The sequence below is a fragment of the Capra hircus genome, chromosome 7, assembly GCF_001704415.2.
Source record: "Capra hircus breed San Clemente chromosome 7, ASM170441v1, whole genome shotgun sequence".
Classification (NCBI taxonomy): Eukaryota; Metazoa; Chordata; class Mammalia; order Artiodactyla; family Bovidae; genus Capra; species Capra hircus.
The window spans coordinates 27,042,011-27,058,529 of NC_030814.1; the positions used below are offsets into that span (position 1 = coordinate 27,042,011).

The 16,519-nt window shown below is 37.8% G+C and overlaps 1 protein-coding gene across 1 annotated transcript in view; it reads left to right on the plus strand.

The window, feature by feature from the left end:
- Positions 1 to 16,519, plus strand: part of HAPLN1 (hyaluronan and proteoglycan link protein 1) — a 78,820-nt gene that overhangs the window by 47,707 nt on the left and 14,594 nt on the right. Inside the window, exon 3 of the mRNA XM_005683399.3 lies at positions 15,545 to 15,916. Coding sequence (XP_005683456.1) covers positions 15,545 to 15,916 — 372 coding nt within the window. The remainder of the gene's footprint in view (positions 1 to 15,544; positions 15,917 to 16,519) is intronic.

The window sequence follows — 16,519 nt, forward strand, 5'->3', positions numbered from 1 at the left end:
TTGTTGGCGAAGTAATATCTCTGCTTTTCAATATACTATCTAGGTTGGTCATAACTTTCCTTCCAAGGAGTAAGCATCTTTTAATTTCATGGCGGCAATCACCATCTGCAGTGATTTGGGGCCCAAAAAAAATAAAGTCTGCCACTGTTTCCACTGTTTCCCCATCTGTTTCCCATGAAGTGATGGGACCGGATGCCATGATCTTCGTTTTCTGAATGTTGAGCTTTAAGCCGCCTTTCACTCTCCTCTCTCACTGTCACCATAACAGCCCCTCTTAAACCCTGCAGCACCCATGGCTTTTAGCAACACATGACACGTTGTGTGGGCCTCGTGCACATTAACCGGGTCACAGCTTTCATTCTGTCATGTTGGCATAAAGTAAATAATAGTTAACAGAATGTAATAACTTAAAAGGACTTTAATATAGATCATTGAGGTCAATATCCCATTGTACAAATGAGGAAATCAAGACCCAGAGCTTAAATGTTGCTTGGCCCAGGTTGCATGGCTGATGAGGAACAATTTCTCTTGCTAACCTCCTACCCTTCCTCAAATTTAGGATCACATTTCACCTTCTTAATGAACTCACCCTGCCTACCATGTTCTACCCTCCTCTGGCATCCCGATTTATCTCTGATCTCCTTTTCCTTTTCTCTCTAGTCTTGGATATCTACTTTACTTATTTTTACGTAATTGTTTGTGTCCATCTCTGCCACAAGAACATAAATCAGCTCCAGGAGGGAAGGAATCTTTGCCTAATGCCTTCCTGTCACCTAAATTAATACTACTGGGCAAGTAGTAGTTGATCAATATGCTTGTTGAATAAATTCAGGACCGAAATCCAGGAACTTTTCCTAATCAAGCCCAAGTCAGTCTTTGCAAATTGCAGGGAAGGTTTCAGTTTGTAGAATGAGAGGCAGCAGATAAGAGGATTCTGAGTTTGGGTAGCAAGTTTTGTTTGGTTGCTTTATCGCTCCTGTACTGCACATAACATCTTACTTCCAGGAGAATCAACCAGAGGCGGGATGCAGCAATCCTCCTAATGTGGGCATGAAACTTTGAAGAATATTTGATTTACATGTGGTCACTGCAATGCTATCATGTTCTTTATGTAATATCTGCAGAGTCAAGATCTGGTGGTACAGAAAGGATCAAAAGTGAATTTAATAATGTTTGATTGATCATAAACTATCTACAGAGCCAGAGTTTAGTGGGAGAACTGGATATGTGTTCTCTCTTTCACTTAAAACTCGTTTGGACTCAGACTCTATGAGTCTGTTACTAAGAGTTAAATTATAATTTCTTTTTCTCTTTTTGAGGTATCATATACTATTTACAGCTACAAATGCAAAATCCATGAATGTCAACTACATTTTCCAAATTGCATTTAGCTAAATACATACACTATTAATACTATCTAGAAATTATTAGCTAAAAAAAATTGGAGAATTTCATCATGAAACTATAAAAATTAGCAACACCCTAATTCTAAAATTTCTTCTTAGTTTGCTTTAGGATGTAAGGTCAAATATACTAATAAGAACTTACTACATTAAACAGGTTTATCATTTGATCAAAATAAGAATGTTACCATATATATAATAAATAAACACAAAAGAATGAAAATGTATATACAGGCATATATACATATATATTTGCAAAATGTTGTGCAAATACATATATACCCCTCTTCAGCCTGCTATATAACACAATACCATTAACTGGGTGGCTTGTAAACAATAGAGATTTATTTCTCACAGTTCTAGAGGCTGGGAAGTCCATAATTATGATGCTGGCACATTTGGTGTCTGGTGAAAGTTGGCTTCCTAGTTTAGCGATGGCCATCCTTTTTCTGTGTCCTCACCTGGCAGAAGAGGACAAAGGGACCTATTCTGGGCCTCTTTTATAAGGGTACTAATTCTATTCATGAGGGCTCCACCCTCACAACCTAATCACCTCCAAAGGCCCCACCTACAAATATCATCACATTGGGAAACAGGCTGTAATATATATGCATTGGTGGGGGGAGGGGGGGGCACAAATGTTCAGTCTACAGCAAGCACCTAAATAGGAATTGGGAATGAATGATGATCAGAACACACAGTCTGTCTTCATCAAGTTTATGGTCTAGAGAAAGACCTATGAATATGACTATGAATATGACTATGACAACTGCCATTCAACTAAGCAAAAACTATAGGTTGGTTGTAGGTTGATATATACTTTTGATAAATCCTTTAATCTATATTCAGAAATATATATGTATATTTTCATGCCAACTTTGCATCTGCTAGCCCATGGCGGAGTCATCTTCACATTTGTGTGTCTTTTGAAATAATTTACTCATTTGGGCATTTGTTAAACATTGGCCTTCTTTGTGCAAAACAATGAGTTATTCTTTGTAGGACAGACCATCTCCTCAATGAGCTTAATAACAATATTATTAGAGCATCAAAGGTGATTAAAAAAATTAAAATAAGTGTTATATAGAGGTGGAAATATGAAGAAAAGAATAATAAGTTGCCAAACAAAAATATCTTATTATAAAATTGTATTCATACTCACCTTTTAAACCCATACAATACCTTTTAAGAATATTTCTAGTCTTGTTATTAAGTAACCTAAAAGTCTGAATTCTGTGTTATTTATAAGGCATCCATTAAAACAATGAATTTTGGAATATTTCCAGGTATAAAAACCTATATTTAATAATATTTCCAGGTAGCAGCAAATTCACACTAAAACAGTCATTGCTTTCTCTGTTCCATTCTAGGGGCTGAAATTGGCAAATTATGTGGGAAGTCAATGATTATTTGGAAACTTTCCCAAAGCTTTTTTTCTTTTTCCCCAGAAACAGTCAATTAAATAGAGAAGCTTTTTTTTTGTTTGTTTGTTTGCAAGTTGTACTAACCTATAACTTAATGGCTTAATGTTAGAGTAATTTCAACATGCTATATTTCTCTGACTTTCCCTGTTTCTCTGACTTGCTAGCAGGGGCTATCAAGAAAAAAATAGATTTAGATTTCTTTGTTGTTTTGTTTCTTTATTTTGAATATAAAATGGAAACTACTCTTTTCAGAATGTAGTTTGGAATACAAAAATCTATCAAAATGCTAAGAAGTTAAAAATATTTAATTAAAAGATATCAAAGTAAAAATATCTGGTGGGGGGGAAATCTTTATGATCTGAGCATTTTTATTTCAAAATGAAGACAGTGAAAGCACAAGAAATATAAAAGTTCTATCCAAATCACTCTAAAACATTTTGTGTATTTTGTATTGCTACAATGTGCTATGTGCATGCATGCTTAGTGGTGTCCAACTCTTTGGCACCCCATGCACTGTAGCCTGCCAGATTCCTCTGTCCATGGGATTTCCAAGACAAGAATACTAGAATGAGTTGACATTTCCTTCTTCAGGGCATGTCCCTGACCCAAGGATCAAACCCACATCTCCTGCACTGGCATCTGAGTTCTTTACCACTGCCCCACCTGGAAAGCCAACAGGGTCGTGGCACTAAATACACATGTTCTCAAAAATACCAAATCACCAGTGCAGACTGGAGCCATTTTAATGTTGTTTTCACTAAACATGTTGGTTGTTAACTTCAGTGCTTACTTGGAGACTAATTACCACACGTATAAGCTCCAAGTAGTATGTTTTTACATACTGGAGGGTGGTGCTGTGAAGTGTGCTAAACAATACAGAGTTAAACAATAATTTTACCTACCTTTTCCAAACACTGTCCACTCAAGCAAGACAAGGACATTAAGGATAAAAACTCAGGAAGATCATAGTCCATCGAGAACAAAAATAACAAAGCAGGTTAGAACCAGGAGCAACCAGTAAAGTGTTCAGATGAGGTGAAGGAGGTTGACAGAAAGAAGAGTCCTGTCTTATTTCTAAAGAATCATAAATTTTAAATATCAATAGAAACACCATTGAAAACATATCCTTGAAGTGAGGAGATTTCCACTTCTAGAGGCTTCTGTTCGTAACGTTGGTGTTTGCCTGCTTGATTTTGAGCAAGGGGCTGATGTACTATGAATCTCATGTACAAAAGATCAAGTGGATACTGGATTATGATGGGTGAAGAGTAAAAGTGAGGAAACATTTAGAAGGGTCTTGAGGTAGTTTAGATGAAATAATCATGATGGTGTGAACCAGGATGGGAACAGTGGAAATGGATGAAGATGAGCCAATCTGGGGGGAAAAAAGGGGGGGAGACAGAGATGGCAGCACTTGATAATAGATTAGATGTAGAGATTAAGAGATTAAGGGAAAGGAAGGGTCACATCAAACACACCTTCTAGATTTTGGCTTAAACAAATGGATGGATGATGTAGGCATAAAATGAGTTGAGGAAGACTGGGAGAAGAACAAGTTTGGACTGGAGAGGAGGGCTCAAGTTATCTGTTTGGCATCCAATATATAACCAGCAAGTAATTGGATTTACTATTTCAGAGCTCAAGGAAAAGTACGCTGGTAGGAAGCTTTGGGATCACCAGTATATAAATATGCATAACCATAGGACTAGATGAGCTCACCTGAAGAAGGAGGAAATGCAGGCAGAGACAAGGAGACTGCCCTGGTCTGAAGTTTGGAATCCCTCAGCATCAACTAGAGGTGGAGGGGCGGGCGGTGAAGGAGGTTACAAAGGTCACATATTCACCTCTTAGAGTCTAAATCCTGATCACTGATGTGTGGTCATTTTTTTTCCCAAGCAGCTTTAAAAAATCTAAATGAATTGTAAGGTGTTTAAAAATAGAATAGGAGATATTTGTCTTAAAATGTACATTTCTAGCATCTGCTGAAAAATTGAAAGTCCTGCTGTTTCTCAGGCTGCATTCTCATTGGACATCAGTGGGAACCAGTACCCGCTCCCTTTAGCATGGAGCATGTGTGCTCAGCAGTAGTACAGTCCCTTGTACTCCCTGTTATTTTCGGGACTGTGGTGCTCCCTTCACTTCTCTCAGTCTTGCCCACCTGGGTATTTGTGTTCCATTTACTTTTCATTTTGTTTCAGCACTAAACTTAATATCTGATACATTATAGGCTATTAATTCATGATCATTGATTAAGCAAAGAATCAACAGTTCCCTTTTGCCTCCAGAACTGACTGTGGGCAGTATTATCCTGATGTTTTTCACACTAAGGGAAGACAGTAACCATAGCAATGTAGAAAACCAACAGTGTCCTTTCTGCAAATTATGGAGAACTTGACCTTATATTTCACCACAAAATGGAAGTAGTCTGAGCAGAGACAAGTAGATTTGGGCCCTTTACCACATGAAGACATGTTTCTAATAATTAGGGACTATGGTTAATTACAGCCTAATGAAGAAGAATGACTCATGCTAATGTTTCGGTTTCTCCATACCCTTTGAAATAAGCCTGTATTACAGTTAAAATCCTTGAAAGCAGGTTTCTTCAAAGATTGTAATTCATTGTTAATGAAACAATCAATTTTATTTTCTTATAATGTATTTCTTAATTTCTCTATGTGATAACTCAATTTGGTTTTACTCTGTCTCAAATAATGGAAATAAAATGCTATTTCATTATCCATAAATCATTGATAACATGGGTAATTTAAATTCTGAAAATTATTAACAAATGCAAACAGCTCTGGGTTGACACAGCTAGCGTGACTCTATAGTGTGGGGACCAGTTATATTGAAGTTATCAATGGCAATACTGATAAATTAATTTTAACATTTAAAACCACTTACTGTGTGTGATTCACAGTATAGAATATGGAATGCACAATAGAATGTGCATTACCTAGATCATCTCAGTCCGTCCTCCCCACCATGCTATATAAAAGTGGTTATCCTCACTGAACTGAGAAAGCGTCTGTAGCTTACTCCTGGTCATTTGGCTATTAAGTGGTAAAACTGATGTTCAGACTCAGGCAGGCTGATTCTTGTGCTCCTAACCCACCAGGAATTATACAACCTCCATCTAAGCCTTCTCTTAAAAACTTTTGAGCAAAGCGGTAGGTAAAAACGGCTCCCATCTTGTTCCATTCAATTGATATAACTATGTTCCTGAAGAAATTAAATCACAACGAGAAAAGATCTGGTCTCGAGCCTTGGAGAAATTTGTCTCACAGGCTGCCGTAGAGATTCTGAAGAGAAGTTCGAGGGGCAAGGTGGGGATGACAGCTATATATACGCACATTCCACCCCTACCCCCAGATGAAGACTGTCTGGAGCCCCAGAGAAAACTGAGGAAGAGGCAGGAAGAAGTCGGATTATATAGATACAGGTTTGGTTTTGTTTTTAAGGCTTTAAAGTGGTGGTCCTGAATTAAGCTCCTATGCTGTTAAGAACCACTAGGAAAATCACCGTAAGTTGATGTGGTGCAAGTTTTTGGGAATCAGTACTTTCTAGGAACTGTCTTCTGAAAGAGCGCAGGAAAGAAGACAATGTTGAAGACAGAAGCTGGTTTGCATACCTAGCACACTTGGGACACTAAGTAAGTGTTTGTGAGTAAGAGCCAACATTTACTGGGCACTGAGGGTGCCAGGTACCAAGCTAAGCTCTCAGTGTATGACCTTTTAATCCTCATGAGAACCCTGGGAGGAAGGTGACTTAACTCTGTTTTACTGATGAGGAAACTGAGGCCATAAAGGTTAAGTGATACAATGTAAGAGGCATAATTCATAGGCTTAATCAATAAACTATAGCATCTGCGATAACAGATGAAACAAGAATGAAAGTGAAAAGACAAAAGCCCACAAAGAACTTAGTCAGCAGAACAGAGCTAAACACCCTCACCACACTTCTTACTCCTGGTCAAAACAGATGAAGATAAAGTAATTAAAAAGAGACAATATTTTTCAAGATAGTAACAGTTTTGGGCTTACATTTCAGAACACAGATGTTTGAACTATGTTCAATGGATGCCCTCGAGATACTTGGAGGCTCTTGATGCCTATTTTTTATGGCAAAAATTTGTTTAAGTTATCCTTTTGGGGATATCCTTTTGGGGGGGGTGGGATTTCCACTGTCTCTGAAAAAAACCTATAGGCTCTAACCGTTATTTTTTCACTATAAAACTTGGATATGAGAATAACGTGGTACACATACATGATCAACATCACCCAAACAATACTATATTCTGGTGTTGGGCACCCATCACAGAATTGCTTTAGCTCTAAGAAAAGTGTTGGGCTGATCTTCATAGGCTTATAAGCCCTGCACTTGCCCAGCCTCAAGACTGAAGAAAGAGCTCAGAATCAGCAATAAAGTCATCAATGGTTTAATGGATGAGGGAGCTTACATGTCTGAAGCAAGGTCCTGGAGCAACACCCCACTGTGTATGGCAGAGAGTGGACAGGACCTGGCTGTAGTCTTCACTCCCAGGGGTAAGGGAAGGTTATCAGTTATACAGGGAAGTAAAATCAGGTTGGTTCATTAGTTACCAGGGAAACCAGCAGAGGGGGAATGCCTCTCACCTCCCCTTTGATAAGCTATCATGGTGGAGACATTCTGATCTAAAGCTAAAGCAATCATTAGCTGGGGTCTGGGGTAGCTATGTAGGAGGCTCAGTCATGGGAGTAGGGTGTAGACGAAGCCAGCACTGGGGATATACAGAAAGCAAGAGAACAGCCATCTTGAGTGGCCTGAACATAACAGGAAGGAAGATGGATGTGGTCAATACCTAAGAGAATGCACCACAGCACATCACATCAGATAATACAGGTCAAATGGCATTTAAGGAAGTTGAAAACACAATTCTAGGTAATCTGGTTCAGCTGTAGACTGACAGGAACTAGCAAGGGGCAAAGACTCTACAGTGGTTAGAGAACAGGTAGGTGCTGGCAGAGAGTGGGGGGTGTTGAGAGGAGTATGTTCTTGTAGCCTGTGAGACCAAGAGGCAGGGTCACAGAGGGTGAGAAACAGCAGTAATCACTTCAGAGCAAAGAGTAACCTTCACTTACCTTATCTTCAGCTTTGGATTCTTCCTTTATAATCGAAACTAGATGACAGTCAGTACCTTTGTCAGCAGCATCTTAAAGGATTGGGGAAAAAAAATGAGATAAAACTTTCACATTTTGAAGACCTGTTTAAAGATAACATTATAAATAACAGAGCCATAGGTCTTATACAAAATTATAATCCTGCAATTATAGCAGTATACTACAATTCTAGTTACCAGCTTCTTGTATTTCTAGGCAAAGTTTTTTGTTTATTTTGTTAATTAAATTCCCTCAACCGTTTTATGTATTTTTATACCATTTCTGTTTGGTGTGTGAGCAGGTGATACATACACACTGTTCAAAAGTTTTTAAAATATGAAAGTATAGTATGCACCGTGAAAATCTCTCAGGAGTCTCTACCCACACAGCTACCTTATCTTCCCACAGGCTATCATGGTTATTAGTTTCTTGAGCTTCCAATGATTCCTTCAGGTATAGTTTAGTTTAGGCAAATATATATATATATTATTCTTTTGAATTCACACAAACGGTAAGGAATACCCATAATCTTACAAGTCTTCAGATCAGTTTTTGAACTCCAGATGAAAGTAAAGATGGGCTAGGGATAAATCCAATAGGATTTCAAACTTAGATCAACTCGTTGAGTGCAGAGGGCAGACATGATCTTCCTTAGAGCCTCTTTCTTACCCTCATCAGGTTGTCCTTCCTGAAGCGCTGAGTCATAGAGACTCAGAGGTCTTACAGTCAGGAAGAGCTGGGGAAGAAACTAAAGCTCTGTCTCTGATAAACTAAAAGCAACTAGCCCTCTGAAAGGGCAGTAAAGGCTGGATGGGTGGGGCAGGGGGGAGTGGAGGGTGGTGACAGTGGGGGCGAAACTTGTAAAAGTTTCTGATGCAAAGCTTACTAGACAGATCAGAATCAAGACCAAACGATGGGAGCTTCTGACTCCCAGTAAGCAGCTTCAGAAACAATTAGGTTTATTCTGGTCTGAAGGAAACAAAATACAATCTTCCCTCAGTATCCACCGGGGTTGGTTCCAGGACTCACCTGAGATACCAAAATCTTCAGATTCTCAAGTCCCTAATATAAAATGCTACAGTACTTGCACCTGACCTGTAGGCATCATCCCCTTATACTTTCCATCACCTCTAGATAATGTATAATACCTAAAACAATGTAAATATTATGCAAATAGCTCTCAGTTCAGTCACTCAGTCGTGTCTGACTCTTTGTGACCCCATGAATCACAGCACGCCAGGCCTTCCTGTCCATCACCAACTCCCAGAGTTCACTCAAACTCATGTCCATCGAGTCGGTGATGCCATTCAGTGATCTCATCCTCTGTCATCCCCTCCTCCTCCTGCCCCCAATCCCTCCCAGCATCAGGGTCTTTTCCAATGAGTCAACTCTTCACATGAAGTGGCCAAAGTATTGGAGTTTCAGCTTTAGCATCATTCCTTCCAAAGAAATCCCAGGGCTGATCTCCTTCAGAATGGACTGGTTGGATCTCCTCGCAGTCCAAAGGACTCTCAAGAGTCTTCTCCAACACCACAGTTCAAAAGCATCAATTCTTCGGCGTTCAGCTTTCTTCACAGTCCAACAATCAAATCCATTCATGACAAATAGCTCTAAATACAATGTAAATGCTATGTAAATACTTGCTGGGCACACAACAAATTCAAATTTTGCTTTTTGGAACTTCCTGGCATTTTTTTTAAAACAGTTTTTATCCCCAACTGGCTGAATCTCAAAAGAGGCACACCCAGATATGGAAGACTGACTGTAATTATAAAGAGTTAAAGGTTAATGAGTAAGATAATTTTTTCCTAAATTCTATATCCTACTCAAATGTAATGTGTAAGATACCATGAGAAATAAATGTCTAAATCATGTATTCTTTTTAAATACTGTCTTTAATACATATATCTAGCTGTTTTTATAAAAGTGTTTTCATCTTAGAGCTATATTATGGTATAAAGCATGTGCAGGGGTCCATTACTACCATAGCTGAGTGCAGGCTCCAGGCGGCACTAGTCTAATTCAGTCACAGACACTTATCACAGGCCAGACACTATTTTGATGCTGGGGGAACAATATAACAAGATGTGCACTAGAGAGATTGTCATTAAACAGACAGAATGACTGTTTTCAGTAGACTGTGGTAAGCACAGGCATAAGGATACAAATCCAGCCTGCTTGCTCATCCTTGGGCAGGCTGGCTAGCCTAAGGGAAGTAACAGTTTCCAAAGTGTTGTCTTACACCTCTCAACCTATCACAGTGATAACAAATACCACAAAAATAAGGAACCATTTTTAAACTCTTATGCAGCATTTTCAAATGACTCATTGTGGAGCTGGCACTTGAGTGTCTGCTGACTAGCTTCAGATGTAAGGGAGGAATTAGTTTTGTGCTTGAAGCGATGAAAAGTTTTGGAAATAGATGGTGGCGGTGGTTGCACAATAGTGTGAAAGTAATTAATAATGCTAACTGTACACTTAAAGATGGTTAAAATGGCAAATTTTATGTTATGTGTAAAAAATAAAAAATCAAACGATAGTGATAGAATTTTTCCTTGGGAGTGTTTTTTTGTTCTTGTTTAGCCATCTGAAATATATTCCTCCATTTTGTCTGTTTGGATTCTTTTTACATTTTATTGGTCTAGAAAATCCAAAAGTTTGGAGGCTCCTTCATTATACACCAGTGAGAAAGTAACCGATACCAAAACTGGTTGTTTTCTAAAATCCAAAAGTTATTTATTTTTAAAAGACCAACTCTGACTCATAACACCTTTTCTTTTCTATTATCTCTATTTCCTTAGCAATGAACGGCCCCCCGCCATGATTACACTTTTAATAGAACTAAGAACAATAGGTAATATTCCCATACCATATTTCTAAACTGTTTTTCTGCAACTATTTGTTTTTGTCCTATTGTTTAAAAGATTTCCTCTAAATTACAGACTGACACAGAGATCAGTTGTTCAGTCATGCCATTGCTTTCATAATTTCATGAAATTGAATGATGTCCTCTAGACTTCACAGCAGAATTCATAAAATAATAATGAAGCCCTGCTGTTTCCCCTGGAGACAACTATGGTCTTGAAGGTCATCAAATCTTTTCAAGTCAATGTCATTGACACTCACTAATAAAAATATGAAGTTCCTGTAACTTACAGATAGACTTTTAAAAAAATTCAGTGCCCCTGAAATGAGCACATATATGCTGCCTAGTTTTTTCCAGTTAAAGAAAAATTTTAAGGGATAAGCAATACTCATTCTGATGATCAAAGTTTATTTTTACCTTTTGCATTTGATTTGCTCTTCAAGTACCCTGTTGATTGAATAGTTTTGATTTAAACATTTATTTCAAACCAGTTCACATTTTTTAATCCAAGGATCAGATTCAAATCTTACTCTAGGCGCGACTGTGCAGTTTGTCTTCAGTATTATAGGTTCCCTTTGTTCCTGCCCTCTCCATCTCCAGCTTAGTGTGTTTCCTGGCTGATCCCTGTCATGACAACCTGCCAAAGGCAGCTAGATACAAATCTAAAGCTCAATGTTCTCATGACATAAACCTGTCACTCAAACAGCCCTACCAGAGCCTGCAACAGAACCCTGGGTTCCTGACTCAATGGCCAGAGCTCTTTCCTACATCTTACCTGCTCTGCTATAGGCTACTCCCACCAGCAGTATTCAATGCTGTATAATCTGCAGTGTTGAGCTTCTAAAAGCAAGCAAACTAATAAAATGCATTGTTCTAAAGGTCATGTTGGGGATTTAGGTTAATGAACACTAATGGCCTTCAGTCACTCAATGTGTTATACATTACATATTTTTCATAGGGTTTTTTGAATTTCAGCCAGGGCTTCTGGCATCTTTTACCTCAACACCCCAGCTGTCCAAAAAATAAGAATGGTAGAAATTTGTATATTCTAGCAGTCTTGTTAGAAAAACTATTTTTGGTGTCTGCTTAGTTCTCACCATTATACCACATAAGTCATCATCTACTCACAATGCCAGAGTATAAGTAAATAGTACCTAAAAAAAAAAATCAAAAGTTTATACTTCTAAAACACTACAAGATGATTTATAGTTAACCTCAGAAAAAAATTAGAAGTTTCAATCCCTTAGACAAGACTTTTGATCTGTACTTTGACTCTTTAATTTATAAAACACTCAGGCCTTGTATTCATTCTGGAATACCTTATGATTATGCTAAACCACACAATAAGTTCCAAGTTTCCTATATAACACAGGTGGCATTGTATGTATTTTTTTACTCCACATGGTTCAAAACTTTATAATGGAACCATGGAAGGTTAATATATGTCAAAATTATATGTAATATCAGGCAGTATCATACTGGAAAAATATAGTGGAAAAACTATGCAGAGTAATAGTTTGGTCAGCCATTATTTTAAGTGCTTTCAGGGTCTCTTATGTCAACTATACATAGTAGATATTACTACCTCTAATTCACATATAAATAAATTGAGGCTTGAGGGTTACACACCTTGCTCAAAGCTAGAGAGCTAGAAACCTAAAGAGGTTAGTACAAGGTCTCTGATACATCAAAGCCCTTGTTCCTAACTACTATAATACCCCCTTAACCCAATCCATTCGGGCATTAGCTTTGACTTTTAAAGTAAAAAGCATGAGAGAATCAACAATCCAATGGAAAAAATGGGCAGAAGACCTAAATAGATATTTCTCCAAAGAAGACATAAAGATGGACAAGAGGCACATGAAAAGATGTTCAACATTGGTAATAATTAGAGAAATGAAAATCAAAATTACAATGAGATATCACCTCATACCAGTCAAAATGGCTATCATCAAAAAATCCACAAACAATAATGCTGGAGAGGGTGGGGAGAGAATGCTGCCAGGAACGTAAATTTGTACAGCCACTAGGAGAACAGTATAGAGAGTCCTTAAAAAACTAAAAATAGAGCTACTATATGATCCAGCAACCCCATTCCTGGGCATATATCAGAGAAAAACATGGTCCGAAAGGCACTTAATGTTCACTGAAACACTGTTTACAATAGCTAAGCCATGGAAACCACCTAAATATCCAACAAGGAATGGATAAAGAAGATGTATATATACACAATGGATATTACTCAGCCATTAAAAAGAATGAAATTATGCCATCTGAAGCAAAATGGATGGACCTAGACATTGTCATAAGACAGTAAGACAAAGAACTATCATTATGATATCACTTATATGCAGAATCTAAAAAGAAATGATACAAATAAACTTAATTACAAAACAGAGACAAACTCACAGACTTAGAGAATGAACTTATGGTGGAAAGGAGGGAAGAGGGATAGTTAGGGACTTTGGGACTGACATGTACACACTGCTATATTTAAAATGGATAACCAGTAAGGATCTAATTTATAGCACAGGAAACTCTGCTTGATATTAAGTAAACATCTAAATTAAGAATTTGAAAAAGAACAGATACATGTATATGTATAACTGAATTACTTTGCTGTATACCCGAAACTATCATAACATTGTTAATCAATTATGCTCCAATATAAGATAAAAGATTTTAAAAATAAACGAGAGAATCAGGTAACTTCAACTTTTTGAAGGTCTTATATGGGCTTCCCTTGTGGCTCAGCTGGTAAAGAATCTACCTGCAATGTGGGAGACCTGGGTTCAACCCCTGGGTTGGGAAGATCTGGAGAAGGGAAAGGCTACCCACTCTGGTATTCTGGCCTGGAGAATTCCATGGACTGTATATTCCATGGGGTCAACAAAGAGTCGGACACGACTGAGCAACTTTGACTTTCACTTCACTTTCCTGTCATGTCTCAAGTCCCATCATGGAAAGACCCAGCTCCAGGGGTCCTCCCAAGGTACTGGATAGATCCATGTAGGGCCTCAGGCATTGCTGAGCAACTTACTAAACAGCACTTTTTCCTGCTCCCAGAAAGAAGACACTAGAAATATTTAAGTAGAACATGGGTGTGGTCATTGAGGATATTGCAGGGGGAGTATCATACATACAGTAGAGCTGAATAGATTTACCTGTTATGCCTTATGAATCTATGGGCCTAAAGAAGAAGATGAAGAGAATCAAAGGCAATGCTTAATGAATTGGATTTTTTTAAGCTGGATAATTAAGCCACTATCCTTTCATTTTTTAAAAACTATTCAAGGTAGGGCACTGATGGCTTTAAAAGTGGTTAAACTATTCTGTTTCTGAAGATTAGAGCTGACATAAATTAAATATACTTATTTTTTAATATTTTGATTGCTTTATAATAAAAATGGGACCAGTGTGTCCATTCTTGGACACTTTATTTTAAAATCTGAAAGTTACATATGCCATTAAATAACCAAGTTTTGAGGTCTGTCTGGAGATGACCAACTACTCTGCCTGATGACCTGTATACCATTAATGATTCATGACCAAGGTTGATTCAGAACCTCCAGCCTAAAGGAGGAAAGACTGCCTGAAAGGCAGCTTTGGCAGCCTTTGAAAGCTGTGTGTAGATGAGAGGGTATGTGCATCCAGGAGTTCTTGTAGCGCTTTCTCATTTTCAAAGCTTGCACATTCTCAAGAGAGCTCATCAAGGTCAAAAGCACAATGAGCGAACCAGGGGGAACCCCAGAGAAAGCCAAGATCTGAAAATAACAGCTGGCTATCCAGAGCCTGGCAGCCCTGCTGACTTGGCAGGCTAGGAATATCACGGTGCTCTTAGGGAGGCAATAAAGTCCTTGGAGGAAGGAAGCTAAAGGGCAAGTCAAGGCAGAAGTGAAGTGAGAAGATTCTGTAAACCAAGACACAGAAAAAGCAGAGGGACAGTAGAAGGAGATTTAAGGGAATAAAGAAACAAGTAACTATCTGGTTAATTAGAAAAGAAATATAACTTTGGATACACTTTTGCCATTCAAAGTTTGAGGAATATATTTCAAAATCTGGAGCTTTTTCAAAAACATTCACTAAAAATGCCTTTCTGAGGTCTAGCCTTTGTGTGAAAATAAAATACATACATGTTGCTTGAAATGCTCCAGAATGGCATATCACAGGTGTGTATCTGAAGGCAGAGATGGGAGAACATTCTAAGTTATTTGGCCAGAACAGTTCAATGAACATTAATCTGTTGCCATAAACTTTTTCCTAAATACAATACAGACTTACTGGATTAGAAAGTTCAGCTGAGGAAAGATCAATTTATCCAATTTGAATTTTGAGGTTTATATCAATGAAATAATTACGCTCCCCATCACTTCTCTTGGTCTTATTTCTACATTTTTATATTTAAATAGAAGAAAAATGGAATTTATGATGACATCCTCAAACTTCAGATGACCATAGAATCTTATAACCAGTATTTCTCATTGATTTTCATGTACAACTTTCCCTTTCTTCAGTGGCTTAAAAGACATGACTGCCTTGTAGAACCCCACTATGTACTAGAGGTACCTTTCTCTGTAATTCAAAGGTCACTGCTCAACAAAGCAGAGAAGCTTATCTTCAATGCTACTCTTTACCAGATACCCTGTATAGGTAGTATATTTCATATTATAAAAGTCTAAAAGCATATTTTTTCTCTTTTTTTTTCAATTATAGCAGAAAATGGCCCCCGTCTACTGGTGGAAGCAGAACAAGCCAAGGTGTTCTCACGTAGAGGTGGCAATGTTACACTGCCATGTAAATTTTACCGAGACCCTACAGCATTTGGCTCAGGAACCCACAAAATCCGGATTAAGTGGACCAAGCTAACTTCAGATTACCTCAAGGAAGTGGATGTCTTTGTTTCCATGGGATACCACAAGAAAACCTATGGAGGCTACCACGGTAGAGTGTTTCTGAAAGGAGGCAGCGATAATGATGCTTCTCTGGTGATCACAGACCTTACTCTAGAGGATTATGGGAGATATAAGTGTGAGGTGATTGAAGGATTAGAAGATGATACTGCTGTGGTAGCATTAGATTTACAAGGTAAGTATCGTGTTAAACTTAGGAATGATAATCAATCATTGCTTTTTTTTCATGACAAGTAATGTCCAGTGGTTACCCCAGTGCTGATGTGAGAAACCAAAAAGTCCATGTAAAGCATGTTTTTCTGTAATTTGCAGTCTGTCTACAAATCAAGCTTTCACATTTGAAATTTATACACAATGGTTATATGCAAAATTGAAGCTATTTGCAAGTAGAAGAAATGTGCAGTGTAACTGAATTAACAATATTCAGGAACTGCCTTGCGCCATTCAAAATTTAAACCTCATTACATAGTTATTAAGAAATGCAGAGTGGAGGCTTTTTATTATGCTTCTAAAATTGTCTCCGTTTCAATATAATGGCAAGTTTGTGAAGGACATCTGCTAACTAAAATAAATTTAGTTGTATTCTGTAAAATAACTGTGAAAACTTAATTTAACAAAAAGTAACCTCTAGATTTATTTAAATATTCTTGTAAAGAAGTAAATTTTTTAATGGTCCATAGTCTCCTAGATACTGAGTAGCAAATGGTCAAGGCATTTTGGAGGGAGTTTTATTTCTAAATATGCAATACTTTCAGTAGGTTCAGCTTCCCTGGTGGCT